Source organism: Aedes aegypti, chromosome 1 (genome assembly GCF_002204515.2).
Source record: "Aedes aegypti strain LVP_AGWG chromosome 1, AaegL5.0 Primary Assembly, whole genome shotgun sequence".
Lineage (NCBI taxonomy): Eukaryota > Metazoa > Arthropoda > Insecta > Diptera > Culicidae > Aedes > Aedes aegypti.
The window spans coordinates 265,898,632-265,911,963 of record NC_035107.1 but is presented as its reverse complement, the minus strand read 5'-3'; the positions used below and the strand labels follow the sequence as shown (position 1 = coordinate 265,911,963).

General features: G+C 37.6%; 1 protein-coding gene across 10 annotated transcripts in view; it reads left to right on the top strand.

The window, feature by feature from the left end:
- Positions 1-13,332, top strand: part of LOC5567506 (cystinosin homolog) — a 72,598-nt gene that overhangs the window by 53,971 nt on the left and 5,295 nt on the right. For 6 of the 10 annotated variants that reach the window (XM_021837721.1, XM_021837720.1, XM_021837717.1 and 3 more), the window contains 4 exons: positions 5,665-5,834; positions 5,892-6,553; positions 6,612-6,900; positions 6,965-7,067. In XM_021837721.1, coding sequence (XP_021693413.1) covers positions 5,786-5,834; positions 5,892-6,553; positions 6,612-6,900; positions 6,965-7,067 — 1,103 coding nt within the window. In that variant the 5' untranslated portion in view covers positions 5,665-5,785. Of the gene's footprint in view, positions 1-5,644; positions 5,835-5,891; positions 6,554-6,611; positions 6,901-6,964; positions 7,068-7,165; positions 7,890-13,332 lie in introns of those variants that run through there. The other 4 variants (XM_021837725.1, XM_001651757.2, XM_021837724.1 and 1 more) reach the window with 3 other exon arrangements.

The following is a 13,332-nucleotide window of genomic DNA, read 5'->3' as shown; positions in this document are numbered from 1 at the left end:
TGAGTAATTTGTTGATAAATTCTTGCTTGATTTAACAACTCTTTCTACTTTGATAAAACTCTGGTAGGGCACTTGAATCAAACTCTGAAAAGTATAAAACCCCCTTATAAGAAATGCGAATTTGTGGGATTTTTGGAACAATCCTAAGAACAAGAGGTAACTTTTTATTAATAAATAAAATTCGCACAAATTACTATAAACTTAGTTGAAGCAAGTCGTGAATGGCAACATGTTAAAAGTTGGGACAAAATCCAAATTGAAAGTACTCGAAAGCCAAAAAAACGAGTTGAGTAAGTCGAACTAAAGTCTCCTCATTTTTAAACCCATATTGTAAAAGCTTTGTTGTATATTTATTAATATTTTTTTCAATATTTTACAGCAAAACATGACCCAACTCTTCTATAAGCATAGCCTAAATCCCTTACATTATTTATTTTTACATAATGCATGTTTAGAATTGGATAAACATCAAAAAATTAAACATGAAATTTTGATGTCCATAAAATCGAGGTGAAATGTACATAAAATCGAAGTACATAAAATCGAGGGTCTATATAATCGAGGGTCCACTAAATCGAGGTATACCTGTAGTAGGATAATATATGAGTACAGCTACTATTTAAGGAAATACTTTTGGAGGGACTACAGAAGAAATTTTTATCAAAGCTCATGATTTGCAAGAGGAAACGTTTTTCAAATCTTTTTTTTTTGTTTTCAACTTCCCATTGGTATAACCATACAACTCTACAATAGTGACTCCTTCAATTTAGTTTTGATTTCTTTAAAAAACTATTTTACAATTATTCTACGAGTTGATTTAGAAATCTACACAAGTTGCAATGCTAAACAAAACTACCAAAATAATTTTGAGAATTGTATATATGTTATTACTTTGATTTTTAACGACCGTTTTCAAAATTGATCAATATCTTGAAAAGAAATCAAAATAGAGAGTCATGAAGTTCATCAAAATTGTTCAGTACATAAAGGACTAACATGCGGTAGTCATTGAGATGCGGAAATCTGCCACCAAGCGGCGCTAGTGAGCATCAAAAATTTTTTTTTCCGATATCTCAGGATCCTAACTACACTGGTCCCACAGTTATGAATCATGTAAGGCTCCGCTTAAATTTGAAAAATTATAGAGAGCAAAATAAACAATATTTTTTGATGAAATCAATGTCGAATGGTAAAGTAGGGTATATACCTGCAGTTCATGCACAATGTTATCATTGAAGTTAATGAAAACAAAATTTTCACTTATTTAAACATTGTCTAAAACCACAATTTATGAATCGGCAAAAAAGTTATCCACAAATATGAATCGAACACGATCAGTTGTTTACTTTTAATTATTTTGCAAATTAATGCTATATAGTTCATATGTTTATTAGAACACTGCCTCGGACAGCGTTAGTTTGATCCGGGGGTGAACCGGAATCAAGTATTTCAAGAATCTGCACGACATTGCTTGATTTTTAATTTTGCTACTGATCGGGCCTAGTGAACTTTGAACTTGTGGATTTATATGCTTCTGGAGCATGTTTATTTTGAGGATGATGGCAGGTAGTGTAATCAGACAATCATTAGATGTAGATGGTAGAACTCGTAAATGCTTGACTTCGACTGCCTTCAAAGCACTGATAAAAATCCACACTTTCGATTATGATTTTTCCGCATAAGTTCCCGAAGCATTTCCTTCAAATTCGTATGCGTAAACCTTTTGAATTCATATATAGTGATTGGAACGTTTTAATGTTTTTCAAAAGCCTTGAAAAAGATCTTGTCGTAGTTGATTAGATGATTAGGTACTACCATCTATTGTAGCAAGGCATCTACCTATTACACTGGAGTAATCTGAGAAACGATTTGATCAGGATTGTACTGTTATTTGTGAGCAGTCAGTCTCCTGTATGAAGGGCCAAAAATGTATGTGTGGACCCGCAAGCAGAGACACTTGCACGAAACCCTCGGCAGGGAAACAGAATCTCCTTCCGGAAGAAAGTTTTTACGAACGGCAGTAAAATCAAGCCCTTGATTAATAAAATACTCCCAATAGATGCGGTCGAAGAGCTTGCCCTCAATCCACGAAAACGACAGGGAGGAGGCAGTTCCAAGCTTCCTGTCCAAATTTCATTCAGGTGCCCTGATGGTCCCTCCCAACCTAATATATAGTCAGTAAAATTTAAAAATATATATAATCAGCCCATTATGAAAAAATCTCACCGGTTATTATAGATTCTCCTGTAGTGTTTCAATACTTATTGTTAAAACCGTTCCGTCCGTCGAATTATTTCACTTTAAACCATGATGTAAATAACACTTTCACAAGCTTCACACTTTCATCAAAAATCATAGTTTTAAAATGGAAATCTTAACATACATTATGGCTTTCAAATTTTTGTATACATATTAAATATTAAAATTAGGCAGATCGCACATCTCCACCAAATGTTTCTTATTATTCGCATAATTAAGAAAGCGGCTTTGTCTTTCTTTCACCTTTGGCCAAATTGCACTGCTAGCTCAATGAGAACCGATCGGCTGACGCGCAAAACGAAAAAAAAGATGGTGGATTCCGAAACCACACGAGAAAAAAACGGAAGATTCCATCCAAATAGCCAAAACGCACTCATCCATTTTCTTCTCCTCGTGATGCATATACTATTTGTCATTGTTAGACTACATTGCGTACGTGTTGTTTCACCACCATTTTTATTTCTTACCGTTACTTACTTTCTTACTACTACCGTATACCCCCGCTAATTTGAACGGTACTTCATGCAAACCATCGGGGTTCATTTTTAATTTGAACATCTAGTCACCCTAGAACCGTGTTTCTGGTTACCTCTTTCACTGTTTTGTTTTGATTCCGCGTTCCGTTCCTCAGCGTTCCATTTCACTTTACTCCGTTCCAGGAGCTAAATGACATTTGAACCATTTTTAATCTGAACGATATGCAAATTAGCGGGGTACAAATTAAAAAGTGTTCAGATTAAATGTGGTCAAACTAACGGGGGTACCCGGTACTTGAAATAATCACAAAAATATCATTTTTTTCCATTTTTGGAACCATCCGTCTGGGTGGCTTAGTACTATCGTCCGAAAAACAAGCGCACGAAACAAAATCACTTGAATGCACAACTATCAATGAAGCCAATTAGAATCGGCCAAAAAACATCACACTGAACGCGGGTGAAATGACTATTCACCGTACAAAATGGACGTTTTTTAAAATATTCACATCTAAATTGAAATGCGAATGGCTTAGCACAAGCCAAATAATCGGCAAAATTGTTGAAAACAGAGTACCGAAAAAGGTCTTGTCTGAGTTTTCCCCAAACTTTGTTCATAAGGTCAAACAGTTTATCTAAAAATGTGTTAGAGCCGAGAGGATAAATCTTATAATAATAAGCCGCAAATAAAAAAAAATCTGGTTATGGTAAAGCACATTTTAAGTGTTGTCTACTATTTTGAATGAGATGTTGAATATTTGAAAAACATCTAGATGAATTCCTCGAAAAACTTTTGCAGAATTTTTTGGAAGCTATCTGTGACGATAAGATTGGCAGTCTAATGGGTATCGTTTCTATATTATTAGGCCCATCGCTTTTTAATGCTTGTAACTTTCTGTCTGTCTGGAAGTAATTTTGCAGAAAATTTTGAATGAACTCCAGAAACACTCTCACTACTGCTAGATTTTTTGTAGGATTCTAAAGGCGATCCATAGATGGATTTCTTGGATGAATTCCTGAGTAATTTTTGTTTACATTTCTGCCTTAGAGATGTTTCAAAATATAGCCATGTTTTTTCATAAAACGGTTTTTTTCCTGGGACTAATGTAATAAGGATTTATTACTTCAAGACACTTTTCTGGAAAGGATTCCATAGATGGATTTCTTAAAGGAGTTCTTGAGCAATTTTTGAAGACACTTGTGCCTTAGAGTTGTTTCATAATGTATCCCTGGATTATTAATAAGGCGATTTAAAAAACCGGTTTTTTTCGTAGAATTCATGGAGGAAGGATTCATTACTTCAAGATTTCCCAGAAACGTTTCTGGTAGGGATTCCAGACATGATTATATAAGAAGTTATAGATAAAAAAAGGTACTCGTTTCCTTTTCAGCAATTAGACCTTCAGAGTCCGCGGATTGTGCAAAATGATGGCAAAATCCTTTGCAAGTTTTGATGAGGTTTTCGGCGGATGTAGCCCATGTCCTTTGTAATTTTTGGCCGGTATCTTTTCGATTAATTTGAAAGATCCCTTATGAGATTCTTGAGAGGACTTTTGGTGGACTACTCTAGAGTTTTGTTGATTATTTGTTGATCTGGTAAACTTTCGAATCCCGAACAATCGAGTCAATTGGGTGTTTTCCCCTCATTTTGCGCGCGATTTGCTGGAAGTGCGGTACGACCACGCGCTCGAGTTCGCCTTTTGAACGTCCGGTGTATTTTTTTTTCTTGCTTGCGCTTTGTTTGTTTCCGAGTGAATCTGTATGCTGTAAGTGAAGCTGGTTGGTTCCTTGTGTAAGTGCAGCTGATCTGGCAATAATGGTGTAACATTCACAGACGGCCAATCAAGCAGTGTTTAAGGGAAACTTTTGGCGGACTCCTTCCTTTCCTAGCAAAATTTTGAATTGATTTGTGGTCGAGTTTTTGAGGTGAATTATTATGTGTTTTTTTTAAGAATCTTATCCGATTGCTAAGACGATATTCGATAGGTACATCACGAATTTGTCTGATTCTCTTTGAGATTACTGGATAAATATTAGTAGATCGCTTGAAGTCTTTGATTTTTTGTATAGACTTTCAACAGTTTTCTAGTGCTGTTGCTCAGAAATTTTGAAAATATCCTTATATGTTTTATGAATGTTTAAATAATTAGATTTAATTGGATCTTTGGTAGATTACTTGTGAAATCCTGAGTATATTCCTTGGGAACTTACCGAAGAGGATTGATCGTTCAGGGTATCACGCTTGGAAGAGAGAAAATCGTGGTTCTTGCTTTCCGAACATCCAAAAAGAATTCTTCAGGAAATTTGTCAAGTCTTCAATGGTTAATATTAGTTAGCTAACGCACTGATTAATTCGACATTAGGACAAAGCAATGAATGCATTTTGATATATTTTATTTTCGAATTAGATCAGCCCTTATTGCTTACTTGTCAACCCAAGATGTAAGTCTTAGGAATCGATAAGATTCCATATGCTGTATATAGATGAAGAATAGACGTTCAATTGCGTTCCTTCTCCGGAAGTGAATAATCGTACTTGTATGATAACGAAGTGATTGTCACTTATTGATTGACATGAACTTGAAGATGACTGTATGTAATAAAATCTCATAAATTGTATGCCCGAGTAAATCTCTCAACTTGTTCTGCAACATTTGTCAAGTTTTCTCCGATCTAATCATTTGAAGAATAAGAAGTGATTAACATCTTGTCCGCCGCATTCAAAGGTAAAGATTTGTGAAGAAAATCAGTTCGTCACTTCAAGTTATATAGATTGTAAATTGCATCTCACCTCCGCAATTGCGTGACGTATGCACCGCAGCGATAACGAAACGGTTGAGAGGAACACAATCGACGCACTTATTGTATCTTATCTTCGTAAACGTAAGATTGAATTAATCATTTTACAGCACCTGTTGATTGTTTTCAGGACCCATCCAATGAAGCGTACAAATCGGTCGTGCATAGTGTCTGTACGCTAGTATCTATTTAGTCTGATTCCGACCGCCCACGTGCTAGGACCGTGCCAAGTGCGGCCAACCACACTCACGATGGGAAAATCCACGGTGATTGTTCTCATCAGCACAGTATTGCTAGCAGGTAAGAGCGATTCTCGCCGGTTCACGAACAGTTCTGACCCCAGCAACCCTATTCTAGCATTCCCAGTACGGAGTCAAACCACGATCGGGGCCAACGTAGTGCTAGATCCCCAGGACATATCCGTACTGGTGCAAGAAACCAAAGACATACAGGTTCGTTTCCGCGGACAGCTCACGCAGAATGTGCAGTTCAACTTCTCCAACGAACACTCGGAATTCGTCACCGTTACGCCATCAGTGATCTCAGTCGATGCTCCCTCGAACGGGTTCATCGATAAGGCCGTTCCGGTCAAGCTGCAGGCTCTCTCGCCCGGACAGTTTGACCTGGTGGGGAAAATCATTCCAGCCGGGCTGATCGATGACGCGAAGGCGTTCATCAGGGTCACGATCGCCAACTCCACTGCGATAATCTACGTGTCGATTGTGATCGGATGGATCTACTTTGTGGCGTGGACGATATCGTTCTGGCCCCAGATGATCATCAACTTTAGGCGGAAGAGTGTCGTTGGGTTGTCGTTTGACTTTTTGGCGATGAACCTGCTGGGACATACGCTGTATGCGATCTTCAACTGCTCACTGTACTGGAACGATCACATCGAGCAGGAGTACTTCAATAGGAATCCCCGGGGGTTAAATCCGGTCATCGCAAACGATGTGGCATTCTCGCTGCATGCCTCGTTGGCGACATTCCTGACCGTGGTGCAATGTTTCTTGTATGAGGTGAGTTGGGGGGAAAGCTGTAGGTGAGTTAACGAATAACGTATGTATTGTATTGCAGAGAGGTGAACAACGGGTATCGTATACAGCCCAGGGTATTCTAGGAGTATTTGCGACGATCATTGTGGTTTCGGGTATTCTAGTTGGCACTGAGACTTGGCATTGGCTGGACTTTTTGTACGCACTCAGCTACATTAAACTTGCGATCACCTTGATCAAGTACGTACCGCAGGCGGTACTGAATTTCAGGCGGAAGAGTACAGTGGGATGGAGTATCGAGAATATCCTTCTCGACTTTACCGGCGGTATGCTGAGCATGCTGCAGATGTTGCTCAATGCTTATAACTATGGTAAGAAGTAACTTCAGTTTAGTTCGTAATTGACTGAGATTTTGTAATATTGAATTTCGTTTAGATGATTGGGCATCGATCTTTGGGGATCCGACCAAGTTCGGACTGGGTCTGTTCTCCGTACTATTCGACATTGTCTTTATCGTGCAACATTACGTACTGTACAAGTAAGTATTGAGTGTCTAGTCGTTGTCTAACAGTTTCCGTTATCCGAGAACTAGATCTAATCGAAACTAACCTCCACTTTCACATCCAATCTAAACAGACGGCCCAAGAAAACTATCGATACAGTAGAATCTAACCTAGAAACACTACTCAAATCACCGCATCACCACACGGCCACCAGTACTGACACGGATTAACAGCAAAACTAACCCTAAAGAAAACACTTGCGTCACTCACAACACCATAACACAAACAAATGGGTCTAACTCAAGCTCAAACATTCAATAAAAAATGTGATTTCATGCCAATTTCCCCGATTCAAACCATTTCCAAACAGAGAACGTTCAGAGCCGAAAACTTTGGAGGAGGAATCCAGCAACAGCGGTGGAGCGACCGACGCCGGAAGCAAAACAAGTTTCCCGTAAAGCGGGGCACGTGATTAGGCCATAGTTAGTGTGACTTTGTATGAAATGTTTCGAGTGAGTGTATGAGCGCGTGGGTGCCAACTACTTAAGTTTGTTTGTAAACTGTGCAGCGATACGTAATATGTAATTCCGTACTGAGATTTGCTCTCTCTGATGTGAATTTCGGTTGAAGTTTTTTTTTTTTAAATTTTATCCGAGAGCGTGTTCGGTAAGAGCAATATTTATTTATGCGTCAGCCCGAGTTCCTGCGTTTCCCGGTCGGAACGGGAAGATATCATCGAGTTGCCTTCCGTCGAGGAGCGGCAATTTTAAGGCATTTTTTCGCATAAGGAAAAAAGTTTTCATCAAGTTTATGTGTTTTATATACAAATAAATTATATTGTACTACGTTGATTAAAAGTTGTTTCTATGTTGGATTTATGAAATTGGTTCTATCCGAAATTAATGAAAGAAATATGTTATCAGCTATCTAAGTGATACTCACTATTTTTATTTAATTTTAATCATTTTTACACTGATTGTTACCAATTCTATATAAAATAAAACTAGAGAATACTGTAATTTAATGGTGACATGTTATTACCGCTTTTCAATATCTCTTGGACTTCTTCAGATGCTTTTCTGAAGTATTAATTTTTGAAACTTCAACGAGATTCTATCAGTTTTCTTTGCAAGTTCTTCAAAACTTTTCCAGAATTTACATGATTTCAAAATGAGATCTGTAGGATTTGTTTTAGACTTTACTCTAAACTCAAATTAATTTAGTGTGCGTTCTTCAGAGATTGTGTGAGAAGTCCTTGACAAATAATCATATTTTTGCATTCTTGGTTTTTCCGTAGTCGTTTTATCTCCAGAGATATAACAACTATATAAAACTAGAAGCTCCCAAAATGAATTTGATTTCTAAGGATCCCATATACCCTATTTGAGCCTTCATATTCTAAATCATATCACACTGAACTGCAATACATTTAAAAGCGAAGAATTGCAAACATTGTGTACGTTTTTATTTCTATTAATTTTTGAGATGTGAAAATTCGAGACGAATTGATAAAATACACGCATATTAGTTTAAGATTTTTCAAAACGTTCTAAACTATCTTTGTTACATTTATTTGAGTTATAAGTTATAACTTATAACAAATAATATTCTCCAAAAATATTTTCCATTATACCGTCTGATGAATTCCCAGCTCTGAATTTGTCTTTCAAAGGTCATGTCTCTTCGGCGATCAAACCTCCCGTACTAGCACGATCCAGGAATATATCCTTAACGGATTCGTGCCTTGATACTTCTGAGATGTCTTATTGATTTTCAATACGCCCGTTGTTTGTTGTTTGTTACTGAAGACATGATGAGCACTTCTTTTCAGCCAAACATAAGCAATTTCGTTCTAAGGTGTACGAACAATTTGAAATCATAGTTAAATTTACGGTGAGATTCTTGTTAAGATCCTTGGGCTAAAGGGTGTATACACACTTAATTTATTTCACCGAGGCCGGTGAAAACAATCGCCGAGAACCCAACAGCTGAGATTCTGGTAAAAATGTCGGTAAAAGTTCAAAGTGCCGATTGTGCCGTAAAATGTAAAATCAACCCAACTGTCAAAATTTTACGAAGAGATCGGTAATCCATTGCCGAAAATCTCGGCACACCATTACCGGAATTCGGCAAAGGATTTTTTTGTGGAATGAAGAATAAGAAGAATAAATACACATACATTTTAATGGGAAATAAAATTTATTATCTATTGAAAAGATATCACTCCTATACAAATGCATGAAGTACAACACTGTGAACATCTTACTTTTTGCTCAATCCGGAATATATCGTCCTTTTCCATGTGAAGTGGATTTTACCCACCGCCATTTCAGCCATACCTCAATGAAAAAAAAACAGCAATTTCCTGAAAATATAATAAAACTAGCTTCAATTATTGCTGACTACACTTGATAGATAAGTTATGGAAACAATTTGACGACATAAACACAATTTCTAGAGAATTACATGAATACTTACATGTAGTCGCCTCCTGCAATGCTATTTTTCACGTCATAAACATTTCAAACACATGTTGGTTTCTGCAGTTCTGTGTTTTCGATGTTGACAGATGCGCTTTGCCGAAACTCAGTGAAACTGTTTGTTTGACGATGGTTATGGCAAAATAGATTACCGAATCTCAGTTATTCACCTAAATAACCGATTTTCGTCAATTTCCATCTGTCAATATCGTTCATCTGTCAAAATCTAACGAGACTTCAGTAAAAATATGTTTCACCGATTGATCTCGTCATTCAGTTTTACCGAGATGAAATTCCGCAATTAAGTGTGTAGAATCAAATTGCGACACACACAAATATTTGGCAAAATTCGCACTTTCAACCAATCATCTTCAAACTTTCAAGGAGTAAACTAAAGCATGTCTTTCGAGTAATGGTACGAGGCCAAATCCGGCCAAAATATCGTAGGACCATCGTGTGACCTCAGAAGAGGAAGTAGACGCTTTTGGAGACATTTCTTTAGGTACACCTGCCCATTGACCGTTCCAGTTGCCACGGATGGAGTGCTCCGCTTTCTACACGAGCATATTGCTTGCCAAATCACATATTTTTTATATCCTATGGCAAAATTTGCCATCTTTTGCTTTCAAACGTCCTCAGGGACATAGAATTTATGATGAGCAGTGAAAACTAGTGCACCTGAAGTCTGCTTTTACATACACTTTGTCCAGCTAGCTTAAGACCACCTGATTTTTTTCAGATCCAATAGGAAAACAGTTTATATTTATGACCCACCCTATGACACTTTGCTTGTATTTGTGTAAGCAGTCGAATGTACGAGTAGTGGTGGATGATGATGAAGGATCAGTGTTTATTCGTCCTTCGCATACTTTTGCGGTGTCCATTTAAGTTAAGACCACAAGTGTTTTACGTGTGTTTTGAAATTTTTAAGAAGAAAAAGTTCATTATGTCGAAGGGAAAAGCACTGACGGATAAGGAGAAAGGCAAAATAGAAGCATTTCACTGGGATAAAGTTGGAATCAGAGAAATTGCTCGTCGGATTGGCCGGTCACATCAAGTGGTCCTAATTTATCTGAAAAATCCTTCCGGATATGGCAAAAATCGGAAGAAACCTCGCAAATCGAAGCTTTCCGGACGAGAGAAACGTGAAATCGTTAGAACCGCTTCGAACTCCCAAAAATCGCTGAAGCAGATTAAGCAGGAGCTGAATTTGAACGTTTGCCGGGAGACTATTCGTCAAGTTTTGGTCCAAAGTCCGTACATAAAAAGGGCCAAAAAGGCAAAAGCTCCAAACCTTACTCCATTCCAGATCGAGAGACGCTTGAACTTTGCAAAAGCCAACATGAATCGACAGTGGACCATGGTAAGTTGTGAAAAGGGCGTATTATTTTAAAGCAATTTTCAGCGTGATTAAGGAATGTTTATTAAAAAGTATGTTTTCTTTTTTGTTTACTTCCAGATGATCTTCAGTGATGAAAAGAAGTTCAATCTGGATGGTCCCGACGGATTTAATGGATACTGGAGAGATTTGCGGAAAGAAGAACAATATTTCACCACAAGAAATTTTGGTGGCGGTTCATGCATGGTTTGGGCAGGATTCTGTGCATCTGGAAAGCTGGACCTTGCGTTCACGTCGTTCAAAATGAACAGCAAGGACTACATCCAGGTGCTAGAAACGCGTCTTCTACCATTCCTGCGCAGATTTCGACGCAAAAAGTTCACTTTTCAGTAGGACATTGCTGCTATCCACACAAGCAAGGAAACCAAACAGTGGATAAAGGACCACAAAATCGATCTGCTGGACTGGCCAGCGCGCTCCCCAGACCTAAATCCTGTGGAAAACCTCTGGGGAATCCTTGTACGCAGGATTTATGCTGAAGGTAAGCAGTACGCCACTGTTGATGAGCTCAAATCAGCTATTTTGGAGGCATGGGGAAATATTGAGAAGACTGTACTGGAAAACTTGGTTAACAGTATGCCGAACCGAATGTTCCAGGTTATTAACAGGAATGGTAAGGTGACCGATTATTGACACATTAATTTCACTGTTTACATAGCTTTTACTGTGTAAAAGCGAACAATATATGAAATGGTCCTAAATAAAATGGACAGCAGAAATCAATAAAGTTGCTCTAAAAAATTAGATTTATTCATTAGTCGTAAGTTAATCATTACAAAATACTGTACAACTGAAGTACTCAATAAAACATTCACAACTACTTTGAAGTTCAACAAAATTTGTTTCATTTGTTCTAAAATGAAGGTGGTCTTAAGCTAAATGGACACAGTGTACGTCTCATCATCCATAACGAGACAATGTGGTTTCGTCAACATCTGGGTGTAGTGGTTCCGTGCACGTGTTTTACCTACCGTATTCGTGTTTAGGCGCCTATTGGAGTTTGTACGTCCTTCAAGCTTTTTTCGCATTTTGCAGAATGTACCATCCCCAGCTTTCTTCTCATGACACGATTAGATCCGGATTTCCGAGGTACATGCCCAAAATTTCTTTGCGCCGTTGCTGTTCTTCCGACTCTATCTTCATCACGATTGCACATCTGCTAGAGCAACTTACACAGTGCAAATAAATACACATCTTACAAATTACACCCAAAATTTCAATAGAAAAAAAGTTACAGCTATTTAAAAGTGATGCAATTTGATTCCGTACACCCTTTATACGGTTGAGCTACTTTTCCCCGAATGTCATTTCCCCGAACGCCAGTTCCCCGAGTGCCAGTTCCCCGAATATCCCGTTTCCCCGAATATCCCGTTTCCCCGAATAGTCCACTTCCACGAAATGTTTTTGACACTCATATTTGAACTGCTACACTTTTCGGGGAAACGGGTCATTCGGGTAAATGGCATTCGGAGAAACGAGTCATTCGGGGAACTGGCGTTCAGGTAAACGACATTCGGGAAAAAGAAGCACAATACCTTTATACACCACCTAAGAAAGTTCGAGCTCACCCCATAGAAAACATATGAAAGTGTTTTGTCCATGTCTCTGTGATTGAACTTCTATTTGAAACTCTATATGGATCAATAGAAAACAAATTAGTTGATCTTAAAAACAACTCAATTGCAATTTCATTCTAAAGTTATATTGATTTGTTTCTATGTGCAATTTATTTAAAATTCGTCATAGCTTCCTGAAGATTACATAATATTCTTACGTTTGCGAAGAGAGAAGAAAAGAGGAAATCACCATAATTATCATATACACGGTATTACTCAAAGCAGTAGAATATCAGTACACCATAATTATCATATACACGTTTAGCAGTTAACTGTATTTCGATCAAAATAATGTTTGACTTTATATTAACTGAAAAATTCACTATTTTATTAGCATTGGAGCGACATCAAATATAATCAATGCGGTATCAGGGTGTCTAATACCTAAAAAACTTGGAAAACCTCGAATTATCAGGAAATTTTATTGAACCTGAAAAAAAACTTGAATTCTCAAGCCATTTGAATAACAATCAGAGAAGTTTTTTTTTTGAGACAGTAATTCATGACGTCGACACAATCAATTTTTCAATTTTAACGTTGGTAATAGGTCTCTATTTTAATGAAATCTCAAAAAAGTCTATTTTTGATGAAAGATCTCTAAAGTTTTCATTTTTTAGCCATAATGGTCTCTAAGGTTTCTTTTTTCCTTATCTCGCGTGCAGTGAATTCTGATGCAATTCTGCAGGCTCCAAAGGTACCTCCGGAGATTGTTACGAGACTTTTCAACTAATTCTTCAAGAATTTCATCTCAGATTTCTTGAGGAAAAGCTTCAGACATTATCTTAGTAGTTTCTCCAGAGATTCT